General features: G+C 42.8%; 1 protein-coding gene across 2 annotated transcripts in view; it reads right to left on the minus strand.

Annotated features, from left to right (window-relative positions):
- Positions 1-5,577: 5,577 nt before the first annotated feature.
- Positions 5,578-22,006, minus strand: part of APTX (aprataxin) — a 55,756-nt gene continuing 39,327 nt past the window's right edge. The window contains exons 7-8 of one of the 2 annotated variants that reach the window (XM_077476260.1): positions 21,811-21,914; positions 5,578-6,071 (exon numbers count right to left, since the gene is read on the minus strand). In XM_077476260.1, coding sequence (XP_077332386.1) covers positions 5,920-6,071; positions 21,811-21,914 — 256 coding nt within the window. In that variant the 3' untranslated portion in view covers positions 5,578-5,919. Of the gene's footprint in view, positions 6,072-16,737; positions 17,522-21,810; positions 21,915-22,006 lie in introns of those variants that run through there. The other variant, XM_077476261.1, reaches the window with a different exon arrangement.

A 22,006-nucleotide genomic window follows, 5' to 3' on the forward strand; every position in this document is an offset into this window, starting at 1 on the left:
ACTTGGACGGTCCTAAAAAAAGGGGACAGACATCATCAAAATCTACTATTTCTAAATGGATTAGTCAAGTGATTGTTCAAGCTTGTGGTTAAAGAGAATTCCTCCTTTTCATATTAAAGCACATTTCTCCAGGGAGGTTAGTACTTCTTAGGCAGTGCATCACCATGCCTCAGATCTACAAGGCCGCAACTTGGCTTTCAGTTCATACATTTACCAGATTCTATCAAATAGATGTAATAGATCATGAGGATATCGCCTTTGGGCGCTATGTACTGCAGGGTACAGTATGAGTCCTCTAGTCTCTTGGTGCCCTACTTTTGTTGTCTCCCTCAATTCAGTTGGCATTGCTATGAGACACCCCACATAGTAACTACTATGGCTCTGTATCCCGTGATGTACAAGAAGAAAATAGGATTTATAACAGCTTACCTGTAAAAAATCCTTTTCTTTGAAGTACATCATGGGACAGAGAGGTCCCTCCCTTCTGTTGTATACACATGTATTACTTTGCTACAAAACTGAGGTTTATATAGGGAGTGCACTTTTTAAGTTAGGGCGTGCTAGTGTCAATCATCTGAAGGTGGCTTATAACCCACATAGTAACTACTATGGCTCTGTGTTCCATGATGTACTTCAAAGAAAATTATATTACAGGTAAGCTTTTATAAAAATCCTATTTTTTTTTTTTTTTATTCATTCATACTCACTTAGCCACTAGAGGATTCTTTTTCTGTAAACTGCAAAAATAAAAATAAAGTGTTGATCCTGCTCTTTGCTGTCCTTCCCTCCTATTTGTGTCCCCACTGCAGCCTGAGATTGTGTAGAGTGGCCATTGTCATAGCTGGTAAACATGCTCCATTTTCAGTGCCTTTCTAAGCCACTCATTTCCTCCTTCTTTGCATCTCAGTAACCCACATTACTATAAAACAGTGATAGCGAACCCTGGCACCCCAGATGTTTTGGAACTACATTTCCCATGATGCTCATGCACTCTGCAGTGTAGTTGAGCATCATGGGAAATGTAGTTCCAAAACATCTGGCGTGCCAAGGTTCGCCATGACTGCTATAAAATCACACATGGGGGTGGTATACACACTTATGAATGACAGTTCCCTTCCTGCCCACATATTGCAAAACACTAGTGCTGAGCTGGGGGTGGGGCTACGCAGGTACAGGTTACATGCCCTGTTACGTAAACAGGCCCTCCCCCAGGCTGTGCAAACTTGATTGGAACGGTCATTCAAGGCCTGTCCAAAGGCATCCACTCTGGTATTGGAGGGCCCAGTGATGACACAGGACATGTGACCTGCTGTGGTTTAGCCCCACCTCTAGCTGGTCCGTGCTGAAGCAAAAAAAAGTCATGTGACCCTAGATTGGGGGGGGGGGGGGGGGGGGGGAGTATTTATTGATTTTATTCATAATGTAGCTTACATGTAATGAATGGCTGCTGGTGTGACGCTGTAACAGTATCAGGGTTCAGAATCACTTTAACCACCTCCCGGCCAAACTGTAGCCGAATGAAAGCTACAGCACGGGCCTTAATTGGCAAGAGGGCGTCAATAGACGTTCCTCCCGTGCATGAGCTGCCTGCGCGCTCTGTGATCACCTAGTCAATGAGACTCTGTTGATCACAGATCCCAGCCCCTTACTGCATGATCAGCTGTCGGCTTCTCACATGATATGTCAGTCCCGACCAGGGAGAGGCACTGCTGTAGTGCCCTCCAGTGCCACCTACAGGTGCATATCAGTGCTGCCTCATCGGCGCACATCAATGAAGGAGGAAAATTACTTGATTTTATAACAAACTATGAAAGGTGTTTTTAGCAAAAAAAAAAAAAAAAAAACCCATTAGTGATTAAATACCACCAAACGAAAGCTCTATTTGAGTGAAAAAAAGATAAACATTTCATTTGGGTACAGTGTTGCATTAATGGCGCAATTGTCATTCAAAGTGTGACAGCACTGAAAATTGGCCTGGGCAGGCAGGGGGTTTAAGTGCCCAGTAAGCAAGTGGTTAATATAATTTCAAAAGTAAGAGACTTCAAAAGACAGTGCAAGTGCTGAGGCAATACCAGCAGCTCTGGACAAAAAATGTATTACATGTAAATGTTGTCTTCATACTTTTTTTTAAGTAATTGTATTAATTTAAAGTAACCTACAAAACATACATGGAATGGGTACCCATTGATGGGTCAGTGACACAATATGGTATAGCAAATGTTACTTAAAAAAAAAAAGTCAGCAGCTGCAAACACTGTAGCTGCTGACTAAATAAGCCGACTTACCTGTCCAGGGCGCCCGCGATGTCGGCCGCCCGAGGTCGACCCGTCCCTCGGCGCCGCCATTCTTTCTAAGGGAAACAGGCAGTGGAGCCTTGCGGCTTCACTGCCCATTTCCTGTCCTGCAGCACTTTGTGAATGGGACGCGCTGTGTTCTGGGACACACAGTTCCCAGAACACAGCGCGACCCATTACCCAGAAGACACCGCGACGAGGAAAGAAGATCTCAGCGGAAGAGGAAGATTAGGATTATGTGCCTAGCAACAGGCATTTCTGGTAAGTAAAAAAATATATATATATATTTTTTAGATTTTTTTTTTAATTTTTAATTTTTTTTTTTTCAGGGTGGCCCTCCACTTTAATGAACAATATGTACATCAGTAGAAATCGCATCAGAAGTAGAATTTAACCTAAACATAACAGCTGCTGGTATATCCACAGACAAAAGATCATGAGCACTCATGGCAAAATAGAGAGCCTGAGTATGGCACATATAAATCCACTGGAGTGACAACAAAATAGTACAATATAGTCATACATGCAGCAGATTTTAAACTCAATATCCCTTGATACAGTAGTCACCCAGCTAGCCCAGATTTGCAAAAAAATTCTGGACAACCTCTAGAAATATAGATCAATTTATACATAGCTAAGACCGTAGTTACTAAATTAATCCACCTGTGCAAACTAGGAGACATCTATTAGGGGTACAAATGTTAGGTAAGGCTATTTTCTCTTTCATAAAATCAGTGATGGACCAGAAATGGCCCACACTGGGACAAAGCCCATATCACCAGTAGCTGCATGGCATCTAATATTCCGCTGTCTTCATACTTTAATCCAATATGTTCTTCTTTCCATTCACCAGCCTAATGTCACAGAGAATTCCATTAGTAAGGTCACTTTTGTACATTTTTTTTCCCCCTAAAGTCCAGCTCCCCTATACACCAATATGGCATTCATGTACTTTTTTTGCAAAAATATCAATGCTTTCCATTAAATCTAGAATCGCTTACTTTTCTTGTGCTCATCCATGAATCCAGATATTGCGATTAGTAATGTCCGTCTTCCTCGCAGACTATAGGTCATGATACTGGAAGGAGTTGACCAGCTGACCTCATTAGCCCACACCCTGCATCATCCACCCTCCCATTCCCAGCTGCACGTTTTTTAAATGAAATAAAACCAATCAGTGATCAACCTTCTCACTAAATACACAATATACAATCAGATCGCATTGTGTATGGCAGGGATATGCAATTAGTGGACCTCCAGCTGTTGCAAAACTACAAGTTCCATCATGCCTCTGGGTGTCATGCTTGTGGCTGTCAGTCTTGCTATGCCTCATGGGACTTTTAGTTCTGCAACAGCTGGAGGTCCGCTAATTGCATATCCCTGGTGTATGGTCATCTTTATACAAGTACATAGAAGGCAGTGGACAGAAACACTCCAGCTGTCAAATACCAGTCACATCTGCATAGCAGGAGCTCGCATTATACACCTAAAATTACTAGCAAATACAAATCAGAAATACACTATAATCCTGAACCCAGCACTCAAATGGAACAGAGTTGAATGTACTTCCAGCTGCTCTTATAAAATAAAAACAAATATGCCCAATTTTAAATCCAGCATTAACAGCACTTCTTATGAATCTAGAATATCCACCAATATAGTATCTCATATAGTGCAACAGTCAAGACTCCTTAGAGCTTGCTTATTCAAAATAAAAACAGGACCCGACTCCTACTAGAACTGTCCATCAGTCCATCTATATATTTAGAGGAAGAGAGTAAGACATGAAAAGACTCCTCTCCTCCTGTTGGCAGTTCAATCTAATAAAATGCATAGAAGAGGAAGAAAGCTTCAAATCAACCAGTGATTAAAGTGCATTTAAAGTGATTAATTAAGCAAGCTATAAGGGGTTTTGACTATTGCACTATTTGAGATACTATATTGGTGGATATTCTGGATTCATAAGAAGCGCTGTTAATGCTTGATTTTAAATTAGGCATTATATAGATACATACACACGTTGCGCTTTCAGTGGCATTAATTGTTAACGGCGCACCAAACAGAAGCAAACACACATTTTGCCATACGAAATGACGATGGGCAAATGCTGCAAAAACGATAAAAACATGCAACCCACAAAATGCCAATATGTCCCATTAACCACATGTAACCAACAGGCTGCCCTATGCGTTTCACAGGAAACATGAGACACAAAATGTGCGCTCCCACTATGCTCAATGTTAATGGGGCCTGAAAGCGAAATTGGTGCGGTAACACAGAAATGCACTGCACCTAAAATCATAGTAAAAACGCACCAAGCTCTGCTCTAAAAAATAGCCCTGAAGCTTCTTTGGGGCAATTGCTGTGTGTGGGGCACCATTTAGGAGGATGGGCTGCCCTATGTGTGATGAGTGTGAAAATGCTCCAACCCCCCACCCCCAAAAACAAAACAAAAAAACGCATGTGGGAATAAGAGTTCTCGCTACGCAGAGATGTGAGCGGAGTTTGACAGCTGAGTGTTTCTGTCCCTGTATTTGTATACAGATGGCCATTCACTATGCAATCTGATTGTATATTGTGTATTTAGTGAGAAGGGTGATCACTGATTGAATCTCATTTAAAAAATGAGCAGCTGGGAGTGGGTGGATAATGCAGGGTGCGTGCTAATGAGGTCATCTGGTCAACTCCTTCCTGTGTCATGATCTCTAGTCTGTAAGGAAGAAAGGTATTACTAATGGAAACACCTGGATTCATGGATGAGCACAAGAAAAGTGACTGTAGATTTAATGGAAAATGTTGATATTTTTGCAAAAAAAAGTACATGAATTGTATATTGGTGCATAGGGGAGCTGGAATTTAGAAGAAAAAAAAAAGTGTACAAAAGGTGACCTTGCCCCTTAACCACTTCCCGCCTGGCCTATAGAAGATTGATGGCCAGGAAGTGGTTCTGTTATCCTGACTGGGCCTCATAGGACGTCCAGCAGGATAACCATGCTGGCGCGTGCCACGCCGAACGGCGGCTCTCCCTGTCGGGAGGGGGTTGGTTCTGTGCGGATAATCGGCACAGCCCATCAAATGTGCCACCACAGCTGCCAACATATAGCAACTATCATAAGATTTAATATTGTTACGGAGACTGCTCAAGCACCCATGACCGTGTCATTATTTCTATCATATACTGTCACTTTTGCTGGACAGTTTGGCCTGTATGGAAACCTGCAAAAATCTTATAATAAATGCTATCATTACATGTAGTAACTGCAAACAATCACAATACAATATGTTTCAGTATATTGTTTCTTATTGTTTAGGGCATAAGTTAAAAGTACAGTTAAGTCTCGTTCACACGAGGCAACCTAATATTTACACAGATGTGAAATTGGGAACAGAATCATAACTACGCGCACAAGGATGCAAGAACGCCTATGCATCCTCGTGTGGGTTAACTCCATGTGCAAAAGACGTTACAAAGATGCAGAAGCTTAGTAGAATAACTACAGATCATTATATGTTAACATACATGCATAAAACATTGTTTTTAAATTCACAACACTGATATTAGAAAAGGCTGGCAAACAAAACTTGCAATATGTACAGTCTGTGTGATATGTATTCTGTTGTGATGTTAAGTCCAGTGCTTCTTGAGGTGTTCCTTTAACTGAGGTATAGTGGCTTGCTGAACTTTGCACACATTACACTGAAGAGAAGATTTAAGGAGCTCGGATGCTCCATCTTTAACCTCCACTCTTCCTTTTATTTTTATCATGTCAATTACATCTATAAAAAAAAAAAACACACAATAATTAAGAAAACAAAAGTTTAGACTTAAAACGGATAAAATAAGTATTGAATAGGTCACCCTTTTTTTTTTTTTTTAGGTAAATGTATTTTTAAAGGTGCTATTGACATGAAATTTTCACCACGTTGGTAACCACCCATGCAATCCACACATACAAAGAAACCAAAACAAATAACTTAATTTCTGAACTTATGTGTAATAAAATGGAATGACACGGGGGGGAAAAAAAAAAAGTATTAAACACATGAAGAAAGGGAGGTGCAAAAAGGAATGTAATGCCAAGACATCAGCTGAAATCTATCAGTAATTAGAAAGCAATCCTGCCCATTATCAATGGAAATATCAGCTGGTTCAGGCTTAACTGATGTCTGATGAAACATCTTATGATGGGTAAAAGAAAATAGCACTCTCAAGACCTTTGCAACCTTACTGTTGCAAAACATACTGATGGCATTGGTTACAGGAGGTTTTTAAAACTCCTGAATGTTCCAGTGAGCGCTGTTGGGGCCATAATCTGGAAGTGGAAAGAACATACTTTCACCCTAAACTGGCCACGACCAGGTGCTCCTTGCAAGATTTCTGACAGGAGTAAAAAGAATTATCAGAAGCATTGTCCAAGAGCCAAGGACCACCTGCGGAGTGCTTCAGAAATACCTGGAATTGGCAAGAAAAAAAAAAAAACCAAGTAAATGCATTCAACCGCCATGGCCTGTACGCACGCTCACGATGCAAGACTCCATTGCTGAAGAAATAGCATGTTGAAGCTAGTTCATTTATTTAGACAAGCCTGTGGAATACTGGGAGAATATAGTCTGGTCAGATGAGACCAAAATTTAACTCTTTGGATGCCATAATACACACCATGTTTAGAGGTCAAACGGCACTGAACATCACCCCAAAAACACCATACCAACAATGAAGTTTGAAGGTGGGAACTTCATGTTGTGAGGCTTTTTTTTCAGCATACTGTGTCAGTCAGTGAACTTCAGAGAAAAGGATTTTACAGCGAGTACAAAAATCCTATTTTCTCTTTCGTTCACTGACTCGCACAGCTCCATTATTCTTGACCATAGGGACGTCCCTAAGCAGTGTCATAACGAAGGATGGGAACAGCATAAAAAAAAAAAAAACTTCACCCACAACCAGAAGTGTTCCCTAACAGGGGAGTTACCACCTTATCTAGCTGCATCAGAACTTGCGGTCAACAATGCAACAGTGCATTATATTCAAAAGTAACTATTTTCTTTAAAAAATAGAAAAAAAAAAAAAAAAAAGAGGAGTGCAGAATTGCAACACTACACGGCCGCCTGCAAAACTTTGCGGCCAAAGCAGGCATCCTATGATGCGCTTACATCCACTTTGTAGAATTTGGTAAAATTGTGAACGGACAACCAAGTCGGAGCCTTACACACTTGAGCGACTGACGCTTGATGTCAGAAAGCCCAAGAGGTTCCAATTGCCCTGGTGGAATGGGTCATGACAGGAAAGCGGGGCACCTGCCCCTTCAAGGCGTAGGCCTGTACCACAATCTGTCTGATCCACCTAGAAATGGTGGCAGACGAGACCGTAATTGTTCGTTTCGGTAGCTGGTCCAAAAAAAGCGGAGTCTGACTTCCGAAAGGGAGCCGTGACAGACAAATACACCATTAGAGCCCGGATCACGTCCAGGGAATCATTGATTGATGTGGAATGCTGAAACCACCTTCAGCAGAAAAGAAGATTGTGGACGCAATACCACCTTATCCTTCTGGATAACCAGATAGGGTGACTTGCAAGACAAAGCCGCCAGTTCCGAAACCCTCCTGGCCAATGTTATGGCCACTAGAAAGACCACTTTCTGGGAAAGTCAACAATGGAATTTCCCTGATGTTCTCAAACGGCAGTTTCTGAAGCGCCGATAACACCAGGTTCAGATCCCACGGGGGTAAAGGTGGACACACCAGAGGAACTACACGCTGGACCCCTTGAATAAAAGTTCTCACTAGAGAATGAGCCGCCAGGGGTCGTTGGAAAAAAAGACAGCCAAGGCTTAAAGCCAATTTCTGGTCTACTCGCTGTAGAAACCGCAGGATCCTGGAAATGGAATAGGTGTGCGGACGCCACCCTTTCTCTTCACACATGGAGATGTAGGCCTTCCAGGTACGATGGTATATCTTCCGAGAAGAAGATTTATGTGCCCTCAACATAGTTGAAATCAGAGTCTGATGGGCCTCAGTTCCTTATCACCTGGCTCTTAACAGCCATGCCATTAAAACCAGTGATGGTAAAGCAGGATGGAGAATTGGACCTTGACAGAGAAGGTCTTCTCACATCGGTAGGCCCCAGGGAGCGTCCGCAACCAGGCGTACTAGGTCAGCATACCAGGGGCGTGGAGGCCAATCTGGGGCAATCAATATTACTGGAATCCTCTCGGTCTCCACTCTGCGGAGCAAATGTGGTAGTAGCTTTAGCGGAGGAAAGGCGTAGATCAGTCGATACTGAACCCACAGAGCCGCTGACGTGGCTTCCCAAGGATCTATTGTCCCATTGCAGGCACAGTAGCCTGAACACCTCCGGATGCAGCGCCCATTCTACTGGGTCCAGCATCTGGCTACTTGGGTAGTCCGCCTGCCAGTTTTCCACTCCCGGGATGTAAATGGCCGATAGGGCTGGTACATGTCACTCTGCCCACTGAAGGATGTGAGCGACCTCCCCTGCTGCAGTAAAGCTTCTTGTTCCTCCTTGATGGTTGACATATGCCACCGCTGTGGCGTTGTCTGACTGGATTCTGATTGGACACCCTCGTAGTCTCAAAAAAAAAAAAAAAAACGCGCTACAGGGGTGCAGGAAAAATCACAAACAAAATGTTTTGTTTGTGATGTCTGTATCCTTTTAGTTTTGTTTGTGATTTTTCCTGCACCCCTGTAGTGTGTTTATTTTTTATTTTTTTTTAGCACTTTATAGATTTTGATTTATAAATTTGCACTACATAGTGCTTAAAGTATATTTATGCACGCTTAGTCTTTTCATTATTTGGTATCACCCCTGCGAGTGGCTTTACTATTAACCACCTTCAGACCGGACCATTTTGCTGGTAAATGACCAGAGGTCTTTTTACAATTTGGCACTGCGCTGCTTTAACTGGTAATTGCGCGGTCATGCAATGTTGTACCCAAACAAAATTTGCGTCCTTTTCTTCCCACAAATAGAGCTTTCTTTTGATGGTATTTGATTGCCTTTGCGATTTTTATTTTTTGCGATATAAACGTAAAAAGACCGCAAATTTTGAAAAAAAATGATATTTTCTACTTTTTGTTATTAGAAAAATCCAATAAACTCAATTTTAGTCATACATTTAGGCCAAAATGTATTCAGCCACATGTCTTTGGTAAAAAAAAAAGTCAATAATTGTATATTTATTGGTTTGCGCAAAAGTTGTCACATCTACAAACTAAGGTACGTTTTCTGGAATTTACGCAGCTTTTAGTTTACGACTGCCTATCTCATTTCTTGAGGTGCTAAAATGGCAGGGCAGTACAAAACCCCCCCAAATGACCCCATTTTGGAAAGTAGACACCCTAAGGAAATTGATAAGTGGCATGTTGAGCCCATTGAATATTTTATTTTTTTGCCTCAAGCGATTGAATAATAAAAAAAAAAATTTTTTTTTTTTTTACACAAAGTTGTCACTAAATGATATATTGCTCACACATGCTATGGGCATATGTGAAATGACACCCCAAAATAAATTCTGCTGCTTCTCCTGAGTACGGGGATACCACATATGTGGGACTTTTTGGGAGCCTAGCCGCGTACGGGGCCCCGAAAACCAAGAACCGCCTTCAGGTTTTCTAAGGGCGTAAATATTTGACTTCACTCCTCACTACCTATTACAGTTTTGAAGGCCATAAAATGCCAAGATGGCACAAAACCCCCACAAATGACCCCATTTTAGAAAGTAGACACCCCAAGCTATTTGCTGAGAGGCATGTGGAGTCCATGGAATATTTTATATTTTGCCACAAGTTGCGGGAAAATTACAAACTTTTTTTTTTTTTTTTTTCACAAAGTTGTCACTAAATGATATATTGCTCACGCATGCCATGGGCATATGTGAAATGACACCCCAAAATAAATTCTGCTGCTTCTCCTGAGTACGGGGATACCACATATGTGGGACTTTTTGGGAGCCTAGTCGCGTACGGGGCCCCGAAAACCAAGCACCGCCTTCAGGCTTTCTAAGGGCGTTACAGTTTTGAAGGCCATAAAATGCCAAGATGGCACAAACCCCCCCCCAAATGACCCCATTTTGGAAAGTAGACACCCCTAAATTTAGGGGTACACTAGTGAGACTAGGTAATAAATGGCGGGTGCCCTGAAACTATAAAAAAAATAACTAACCAACCAGCGTCACCTGTAACAGTTATATGGTGATCACTGGTGAAAGGGTTAACTAGGGGGCAATCAGGGGGCTTTATGCGGTAGTATATGGGGGTCCCTAGCGCTATAAAAAGCTGCGGCGAACCTAAATACCTGAAAAAAGAGAGGAGAAAAAGGGGCGGGACTTCGTATGGAGTAAGAAATAGTTGTAAAGTTAATTGGTGAGTATATAGGAACCTAAATACCTACCTGCCTAACTAGCGTCACCTGTGACACTAATACAGTGATCAGAAAAACGATCGCTTATTAGGCTGGGTTCACACTGGAGCGATGCGGGAATGCCACGAATCCGCGGCGGGTTCCCGCATCACATGCCTCCCGGCGGCAGTTCACACTGCCCTATGCGAACTGCTGGGAGTGTCAGTGAAATGTTAATGACACCCCCAGATCAGTTCGCATATCGCAGTGTGATCTGCAAACTCGGATCGCATGGTGTGAACACCCATGCGATCCGATTCTGCTGCGGACCAAAAAAAGGGTCCCGTGCGAGTTTGCGGCGGGTGCGACACGAATTCAGCCATACTATCTGTATGGCTGAACTCGAATTGCACAGAGATCGGATGTGATTTGCACTGCAGTGCGGTGCGAATCACATCCGTTCTCATAAACCGCTGCAATGTGAACCCAGCCTTAGTGACACTGGCGACGGGGGGTGATCACGGGGTTAAACCTTTATTGGGGGGGTTAGGGGGGTACCTTAGAACTAAAGGGGGCTAACCCTAACTGCCCTAATAGTTATTACAGTCACAAATGACACCCGCCGGGTGATCAGGGGGTTAAACCTTTATTAGGTAATAAATGGCGGGTGCCCTGAAACTATAAAAAAATAACTAACCAACCAGCGTCACCTGTAAGTTATATGGTGATCACTGGTGAAAGGGTTAACTAGGGGGCAATCAGGGGGCTTTATGCGGTAGTGTATGGGGGTCCCTGGCGCTATAAAAAGCTGCGGCGAACCTAAATACCTACCTGCCTAACTAGCGTCACCTGTGACACTAATACAGCGATCAGAAAAACGATCGCTTATTAGGCTGGGTTCACACTGGAGCGATGCGGGAACGCCATGAATCCGCATCGCATGCCTCCCGGCGGCAGTTCACACTGCCCTATGCGAACTGCTGGGAGTGTCAGTGAAATGTTAATGACACCCCCAGATCAGTTCGCATATCGCAGTGCGATCTGCAAACTCGGATCGCATGGTGTGAACACCCATGTGATCCGATTCTGCTGCGGGCCAAAAAAAGGGTCCCGTGCAAATTTGCGGCGGGTGCGACACAAATTCAGCCATACTATCTGTATGGCTGAACTCGAATCGCACAGAGATCGGATGTGATTTGCACTGCAGTGCGGTGCGAATCACATTCGTTCTCATAAACCGCTGCAATGTGAACCCAGCCTTAGTGACACTGGCGACGGGGGGGTGATCACGGGGTTAAACCTTTATTGGGGGGGTTAGAGGGGCACATTAGAACTAAAGGGGGCTAACCCTAACTGCCCTAACAGTTATTACAGTCACAAATGACACCAATGCAAAAAAAAAAAAAAAAGCAATTGGTGTCACTGTGACTGGGGGGGCAGGGGTAATTGGGGGGTGATCGGGGGGTAAAGGGGGGGTGTGAGTGTGCCTGCCATGTTCTACTGTATGTGTGGTGTGTTGGTGCAACTCACCGAACCTCTCTCCTCGGTGCCGGAACGAAAAATACCGACACGGAGGAGAGAATACATCACTTCCTCTCCTGTGTTTACATTACAGGAGAGGAAATGATGTCACGGGACATTTTCATTCGTCGGGAGCGATCGCGAGGGGGTGGCCATGAATGAATGGCCGTCCCCTCATCCGGGATCGCTCCCGAACAAATACCGACCGCCGCAGGCACCGGGCGGGGGCCCGATCGGGCCCCCGACCAGCGGGCAGGCAAGGACGTACATGTAAGCCCTTATGCCTGCCCGTGCCATTCTGTCGACGTACATCGTCGTGCGGCGGTCGGCAAGTGGTTAAGCTCTCACCAGACACTTGTTTTCAGACATTGAGCACTTGGCACTTTCATTGTTTCACCACTGGTTTATGATTCTACATCGATTTTGGATGAATTTATATTGCACACGGTGATTACAATATATTTATGTGGAGTGATTTTCAGCTACACTAACTTATTAATTTTTAGCTACACTAGCCTACATTTTAGTGATCAATTGACTTATTACTTATTTATTGATTTGTTAGAAATCACTCTTGGATATTGGCCTAGTCTGGTTACTCTTGTAGACCTTTAGAGTTGAGAATTAGACACACTCCCTACATTGTAAATAGAGCGAGGGATCAGCGCGACACCAACATACCCCCCTTCTCTGCCAACTGACAAAACCAGCCTGAATTTTATTTTGTGGGAGGTTGTTATAAATAGATCAGCAGAGAGAGATGAACTATTCAGGAAACAGCCTGCAAGTCTCTGCCTATGTGGAGTGGGAGTGTGTACTTTTTCTCCAATCACCTGTCTTGGCTGTATGCCCAGACTTCACTTCCAGTGCTGAACAGGAAGAAAAAACCTGTAACACAATATGCACTAAAGAATATATAAAGCTTATGTAGGGAGATTTGTTTCATCTCTGTGTATCATCTGAGGCTGTTCACTGAGTATATGTGAGGGTTTACATCCACTTTAACCTTCCACTGTTCACGCCAGGTAAAATAAGCCTTCCAGGTACAGTAATAGACCTTGGGAGAGGTCGATTTTCTGGCACTCAAGTGTAGGGAAACCAAATTAAGCAGACCCCTATCTCTCAAGACTTTGGTTACAGCCAGGCTGACAAAGAGGCGAATGAGAAGCTACATGAAACACCGGACCCCGAGACAGCAGATCAGGGAGGTCTGGTAAGAAGGGGGATGTCTGAGTACCACCTTCTTCTGGGCCAATTTGTGGCAATTAGCACCACAAGGATTCCCTCAATCCAGTGAAGCAAGCGTGAAATATTTTCATGAGGAAAAGCATGTATCAGGGAGAAATTATCCCAAGGGGTCACCAGAGCGTCCACTGCAAAAACCCTCAGGTCCTGTGACCGAGACATGAATCTTTCCAATTTGTGGTTGAATCTGGACTCTCCCCAGGTATCCTCCATCTCCTACAAATGACCTGAAACGCCTCTGGGTGCTGGGTCCATTCTCCCAAGTCTAGCTGCACTGGTTGAGGAAGTTGACCTGTCAATTTTACACACCTATAATGTGCACAGGAGAGGTGTATGAAGCACCGCAAAGATGCTGCTTGAATGACACTTTTTGATGTCCTGCCACAGCACCACTCCAGTGTGAAAGCTGTTGGGCTTTCACGTTGGAGTGACTGGAGAGGCACTTTATAGGCGCCATTTTAAGCGCTAGATCCTCTTTAAAGCGCCTCAGGGGTCTAGAGAAGGCCTTGTTTTATACTGTGTTGGGTGTGGATGGTATCTGGCAATTAGGAGGTAATATCAGGCACACGGCTAGCAGAGCAGAACTTTTCACACCACAATCAAACTGCTCAGCGGATAATAATGTGAACATGGCTACAGATGGAGTTAAAACAGCAGTGACAAATGATATATATATATATATATATATATATTTTTTTTGTAAAAATGTTAACAAGCACCAAACATTTTGTTATAGAAATCAGCTTGCTGTATTGCTTACAGCAACTCTTTCCTGATACTATAGCAATTTTTCTGGTTTTGGAAAACAAGTTGTTTTTTTTATTTAGAACCATAGACATATTTGGTCACAGCTACTATTGAGTAGTATCAGAATCCCAGGGTAAGGCCTGATGCAAAGAAAACTAAAATAATTCCTAACATCTGTGTGAGTGCCAATCCTATCTCTGCAATTAACAGAAGGGATATTGTTCTATTACCTAGGATCATTTCCCTTCTTAGAGATGCCTTTTTCTTGATCAGCTGTGAATATAAAAAGCTCACCTTTCCTGCAAACCTATCAAGATAATTATAGGAATGAAATGCTAGGTCATGTCTAATATTTGTGTACCAATTTTAAAGGGTAAATATTAGCCATTTTATACGTCTAAGCCCTTGTACACACGGTCGGACATTTCTGATGGACAATGTCCGATAGGACCATGTTGTCGGATAATCCGTCTGTGTGTGGGCTCCATCGGACTGTTTCTGTCGAAGTATCTGACGGACCAACTTTTCCAACTTGCCGGTAAAATTTTCCGACAACATGCTCCGATCGGACACAGTCCAATCATGTGTAGCCTACTCCGACGGACAAGGTGCCACGCATGCTCACAATCAAAGTCGGACGCGGAAGCGCTCGCTCAGGTAAAACTACCGCTCGTAATCGATATAGCACGTTCGTCACGCTGCAATGTTAAAAATTCTTTCATGCAGGGCATTCTCTTGTTCTTTACAATGCTGCAAGAACGAACTTGTTTTGATGCTCATATTCACAAACACTTCTCCCTTTACATATTTCTTTATTCTTTTTAATCATTTCAGCAATACAATATTTTAAATCGTCACATCTACCCAATTTTTTTTTTTTTGTCTAATTTTGTTTAATTCTCCTTTTTTGACAGTTTGCTCATCTTTGCATTTTTTGGGTGTGTTGTGTGTCAACTTACCACAACACCATTATTATCTTTTTAATTTTGTTTATCTTTTTTAATCTACAGGAGGTTGTTTGGTGTTGGTGCCCCTTGTTATTAATTTCACTTTGTATTTTTGAAATGTACCTGCCTACTAACAAATAAACCGTCTTTTTTTTAAGTAAAACACATACACTAGTATTTCTTCAAACAAAAAAAACCTTTATTTAGGTGTCAGTAACAGATAAAGAGGGAGGCAGCGCTGGACAAACTGGGGAGATTAGCGAAGCCTTTGGCCCCAGGGCACACATCAACTATTTAAACACAAAAATTGGTGGCCTGAGGAGTACATGTCTGAGGGAGAGAAGTCTGGTCCTGAAGTCCAAGAAACCTGGAACAGTAGCAGAGGAGGGAGGAGGGAGGAGGGAGGAGGCCACAGCTTACGGTAAGCTAATCAATGTATGTTGGCATATTTATAATACATGGTGTGTTTATTTTAGTTTTTTTTAGGTGATGTGGAAGAAGAATCACATTTTACCAGTGAAAGTGCCCAGATCCTGCGCAATTTAGAAATTATACAGAAAAACATCAATGATGTTCAATATAAAATGAAGATCATCATTTATGTTTTGGGGAGAGTTTGAAACACCCCAAACTAGCTCAGGGTTTTTTTTTTTTCAAACAACTTTTGTATTTTACTAAGGGCCAAATTTGGAAGATGCATGCAGTGTGTCAACATGTGCTATCTCCCATCATGGGGGGTCAATGTACGTGTTTTGTGGAAAGTGGCTCAGATGAAGGGGTTGCACCCCCAAAACATGTACATTGATCCCCCATGATGGGAGATAGCACATGTTGACACACTGTGTGCATCTTCCAAATTTGGCTTTTACAGGGGTGACACCCCATGTTATGAAGGCAATATCAGCCCAGTTTGTACATACTCATGTCTGATATTGTCTTCACTTTTCAAAGTTGAACTTTGTAAGTTTCTGTGTTCTGTATGTTATGCTTTGATACATGCCTGTTTACACAAAAACGCCAAGTTACAAAAAAAGTTACCGAAAATAATGTTTTCAATACACTCAATATGTTGGTTTGTTGTAAAACCCTTTTCTAAATGCACATGTGAATGTGCTTTGATTAAAAAGTTAAATTATCAACAATGTGTGGCTTCCTTTTTCAATGCACAAAAGCTTGATTTGTAGTAAAGTTGTTGTTTTCTGTGACAATGGGTGTTATTTACTAAAGGCAAATCCACTTTGCACTCCAAGTGCAGTTTCAGGTGCACTTTTGCAGTGCACTTGTAGTGCATAGTGGATGTGCCTTCAGTAAATAACACCCACAGTGATGTGTAAATTTCCCCAATCACCCCATTTTCCTGACCCCACATATTTCTGCCATGGTGCTGAAAATAAGCAATATTTTTGTCAGTAATACACTACATACATTAACAAAAACAAGGGGTGTGTGTAGCAGACCCACAACATAATAAGATTATCTGAAGAAGAGACTGTCACCTCATCTCGCTCAGAACTTGGGTTTGCACTGTTGTAGAAAAAGGCCCAACAAAAAAAAGCAAATATACCTAGGAGACACCTAAAACCAAACCAAGCAGTAAATGAAAAAACAAAGATTATTGTAGTTTCAAAGAAAATTTTATTTAAAAAATACCTCTCAGACATTGTCTGGCATATCAATGGCCCCCATACCCACAAAGTACTCCATATATTGGGTTCTGACCTCGCGGGTGCTTTGGGGGAGCAAGCCAGGACGAGCAGCTTCAAGGGCTGTGAGGTTGTCATTTTCAGGCAAGTCTGCATCTGGGCCAACCGAGACCACATAGTTTGCTGAATGTCTTTTCAAGAAATTGTGCAGAACACAGCAGGCAAGCACTATGTTATTGAGTTTATATTCCGCCGTGTGGATTGGCGTCAAAAATAGGCGGAACCGGCTGGCCAGTATTCCAAAAGTGTTCTCCACGACTCTTCTGGCTCTGGCCAGCCGGAAATTAAAGATCCTCTGATCCGGGGTGAGGGTCCTCATCAGGAAAGGCCACATCAGGTGGTTTGCCAGGGCAAACGCCTCATCCGCAACGAATACGAACGGAAGTTCTTGTACATTTTCCTCTGGGGTGGCAAGCCCAGACTGCCACTCTGGATACGCCAGTAGAATTCCATCCGTAAGAACACTCCACCATCCGACATCCGGCCATTTTGCCCCACGTCCACATAAAGGAAGTTATAGGTCGCTGACACCACCGCCAACATCACGATACTATTAAACCCCTTGTAATAATAATAGTACGACCCCAAGTTGGGGGGTGGGACGATGCAGACGTGTTTCCCATCAATTGCACCTCCACAATTGGGAAAGTCCCAATGGCTGGCAAAGTGGGAGGCCACAGTCTGCCATTCCTGTGGCGTTGAAGGAAACTATGGAGTGAAACAAAACAAAAAATTTGTAATTTGGCACATCAACATTGCAAGCAGATTAGACACAAACATTTTTGGTCAAGATCAGTATAACATTTTGTGAAATGAGTATTTAAAGCCTAAAGTATAAGGTCCCCTTATCAGAGTCATCACCCCCCCATCCTCCCCATCTGATGGGCCCTTGCAAAAAATGAGGGGGGGGGATGTTTTGGACAAGTAACCCTCTCCACTTCATTGAGAGCTGAATGCATAGTGTTTGATACTTTGGCCAGCCCCTCCTTACTTACACTATTGGCAGCCCACCGGACAGGTAAGAAGTGTTATAATACCAACAAAAAAAAAATGGAAGCACATTTTGAAATTCTGCTATTACCTATCAAGATAATAAGAGAAAAAAAAATAAACTGTAGCATTTGAAAGTATTGAGGCAGGCCCTTGCGCTTTGGTGAATTTGTCCATAAATCTGACCAGAAAAAAATAAAAAAAAAATAAAAAAAGGTAGGTAGAGTGTGTATTGGGTTTGGCAAAGTCAGCAGATAGAGGATTGCTATCAGCTGACCTAGCAGTTGGGGGGAGGGGGGTTCCTAATGAGTTTGGCCCAACAAAAATAAAACTAAAAATGGCACTCTGCATGAATTTAAGCACACACATAATATTTGTAGACATTTTAGGGGGTGTTTAGGGGAAAGCAATACTATGCTTACAAAAGCTGACAAAAGACATTGCTAAGTGACTAAACTATAGGGTTATGGGCCCAGAAGAGCATGGTGGGGAAGTTAGTGAAGGCAAATATGCATGAAGGACAAAAAGAACTTGAAAAGCTTCCAGCATGCATGAGGACAAAGGGGCAGAGCATATCAATTAGAGCATATTGCAATCATGGTAATTGGGGAATGAGGAAAGAAATACAAGACATTAGCAATCATTAAATACATAGAATGTGATGTTAAAGGATAAAACTTACCTTCATATAGTCCTTCTGTAGGACCTGAATGATGGCAGAACAGGTCTCTGGAATAATGATCCCCAGAGCCTAGGGGGAAAAGCCTGTGGAGAACTTGAGGTCCTGAAGGCTTCTCCCTGTTGCCAAGTAGCGCAACGTGACGATGAGCCTCTGCTCCGGAGTGATGGCTTGCCGCATGCAGGTATCCTGCCTGCTGATATAAGGGGACAGCAAAGCCAGCAGACGGTGAAAAACGGGGTCCGTCATCCGGAGATAATTCCTGAAATCATCAGGCTTATTCTCCCGGATCTCATGGAGCAAAGGCATGTGCAAGAACTGGCAGCCAATTCTTGGTCCGCAAATGCCTCCTCACCCTGTTCATAGACCGGGCTTGTGTGAAAGCTAAAAGGCCAACACCAAGCCCCTGCACAGCACAAACTCTACGACGAGTACGTACACGAAACATGGTTTAAAACGGTCGGCTAGTGTTGGAATTGAACATGAATTAATGTTATATTTCTAAAGTTTCTACACATCTGTTTGTACAACCAAGCTCAGCCATATTGACACTTGCAGTCCCACACGTTTAAAAGGTATAGAGGAATGTGGCACCAAACAGAATCAGCATAGCAAAAGGAGTTATCTTCAGCCCACCTGGTGTGCACGAAGCTTCAAATAGATTGATGCTGAAGACGGCCCAGGGCACATAGACTGCAATACTGTCCCCAGAAGCCAGGTATGGCAGGACAGTCAGTATTATAAGGAGGACTGTCACATGAACACTGGTCCAAAGCAAATGGGATTGGCAGTAGGATGTGGTTTGGATGGTGTGTGATTGTAAAAAAGGGATTGTTACAAGGAGCTCTCTCTGTTCGCTGCACAGAGCCTCTCACGAGGCTGTGTTTCTGCTGACCTGATGATTCGGCCATCTTGAGGCCTACTCTGGGTGATGGCTCCGGCCTAAACCTCATGAAGGCCCTCTCCTGGTCTGAGCCTAGCCGATGCAGCAAAGCCTCACGGAGGACCATGTGATAAGTATCTTTCATATTCTTGTATTATATGTTCTGATTGTAAGCTTTGTGATATTGTAATGTCTTTTTAATACTTTGTTAGCTTTCCTTATTTCCTTGGGAAATAAATAAGATAGTGTTTTCTAGCAGCAGTGTGTGTGTTTTCATAAGTAACCTTATATCAGTGTGCTTAGTAGGGTTTTATAAACTAGATAACTATGGGAAGAGACAAGGTAATAGTAGCGTGTAGAGTACTTAATGTCCTTCAGCTAGTCAGAACGGACAACAGAAAGCACCGATAAACAGCAATGCCTGAAAGAACGACCTGAAAAGCAGAAGCAAGCAGATAATAAGCAATGCATATCAAAGCGTACTATACCAAGATATAGTCCACAATGAGAAACAAATGCTTACTGACTACACGCACTGATAATCAGATACGCACCCACAAGCACAAACTGAAGAGCAGTAACGAACTGAAGAACAAATCTGAAAAGAACGAATCGTCTCTCACCAAACGTCTACTATCAGTTTTGCTGTGTTTGAAAAAATAGGCAAAAATGAAAAACGCCTGTAAACAAAAGGAGGCTAAACGTGAGTTACCACATTTAGAAGCATTTGGCACTTGAAATGCCTCTAAACTCAGCGTTTGCTTTCGAAAAAAAAGCCTCTAAACTCAACTGCCTAGAAACTACTATAAAGGACCCTGTGTACATGTACTGATAAGATAGCATAGAGAAGAGTCCAGGAGCAGTTGAGAAAAATGCCCAACTGCTCCTAAACGTCCATTTAGCAGCAGCAGTGTACATGAGGCCAATAAGTTACCGTATTTTCTGCACCATAAGATGCACTTTTTTTTCCCCCAGAAATATGGGGGAAAGGTCTCTGCATCTTATGGAGCGAATGCATGTTAGGCACCGCCCCCCCCCCGCGCCGATGGCAACGCCCTCCGCCATCACCACCAAAAGAGAGGCAGGAGAGCGGAGGACAGACCTCTGAAGCCCCTGTGAGAAGGGCCGGACTGTCCTACCTGTGACTGCAGTGCTCTCCTCCCTCTGTCCTCCAGCGCTCGTATGTCATGGAGCTGGGTCTGTGTGCAAGGTCCCGCCCCCCTAGACCGGCTTGTGTGATAATAGATTGAATCAGTATTATACCTAACACATGAGCCGGTCTAGGGGGGTGGGACCTTTCACACAGACAAAGCTCCGTGACATACGAGCGCCGGAGGACAGAGGGAGGAGAGCGCTGTGTTATCCAAGGAATGACCGTGGGCACAGAGGCTGCAATTGGTGGGCAAAGATGCTGCAGTGGGGGCACATAGAGGCTGCATTTATGTGCAATGGTCAGGTCGCATTTCATGGGCACTGGTAAATATTTTAGGACACCATTTGGTTCAGAATATTTTTTTTTCTTGTTTTCCTCCTCTAAAACCTAGGTGCGCCTTATGGTCATGTGCGTCTTATGGAGCGAAAAGTACAGTAAAGTCCTGCCTTACAGCGGATACCACAAGACACTGCTATTAGCCAGACAATCCTGCTTTTTTACAGCCCAACTTCAGAACTAAGCCATGCAAACTGGAATTCCACAACCCAAAAAGAGGGCTTAAAGTGTTACTAAACCCAGGATCCTGCATTCACTCTGGTCTCCCACAGTACACACAACATGGAAATGCAATCATTTTAGTAAATATAAATGGCTAAATACATTTTCTCAGCAGTATAGAGAAGTCTTGTGAAGATTTTTCATTCTGCTCTCACTGTCCTATCAGCAGATAGACTGGGGACTGCGGAAGAAGGGGAGGAACAGGGAAGACAGGATCAAACAGCCTTTACATAATGCAGAGGATTAACCCTGTATGTTCTACAGTGAGTACAACAAGCATGCTTTACTGCATATACAGACTGATTTTACTGTTTGGGATTTAGTAACACTAAGTAGTTAATAAGTGTATGTTCATTGGGTAGGAGAATGACAGATAACATGGATTAGCTTTGAAGTCATAAAGTAAAGCTGGCACCGCAGAGGATCACAGAGAGGAGTTTTCTATGGTGCCTGTTTAAAGTAACAACTTTTAATTTTAAATGTTAAAAAAAAGGCTTACTTTATTGCATCCTGCATTTGCAAAAGCAAAGCAACTTAATCTTCAGACATTTTTACAATCGAAACGTTCATACTGAATTCCAAAAATATTTATGATCAGCTGGTATACAAGGTGATTAGGGATTTGTTGTTAAGAGTCATCAGGTAAAATGCAACAGTAGTAGCAACTGCCATTAACTTAAAAATAAAAGAAAAAATAGAATGTTATATTATTCCTTGAAAAAGGCAACTCTTACCTTTAGAATCTAAAAAATATTCTGTAGTGAAAGAATTCCAGTGTTTCTTGTTTTTCAAGCAAGGAGAATCAAAATCTTGACTTATGACATGTAAATGAATATGACTATGTAGAGGAAAAAATAAACTATTACTTGCATACCGTAGGAAAATGACTGGAAATAATATTTCAGGTTACCCACACAAAAATGCAAAATA

Source organism: Lithobates pipiens, unplaced genomic scaffold, assembly GCF_037356315.1.
Source record: "Lithobates pipiens isolate NorthernLeopardFrog02 unplaced genomic scaffold, aLitPip1_a1.2 Scaffold_13, whole genome shotgun sequence".
NCBI classification, from domain to species: domain Eukaryota; kingdom Metazoa; phylum Chordata; class Amphibia; order Anura; family Ranidae; genus Lithobates; species Lithobates pipiens.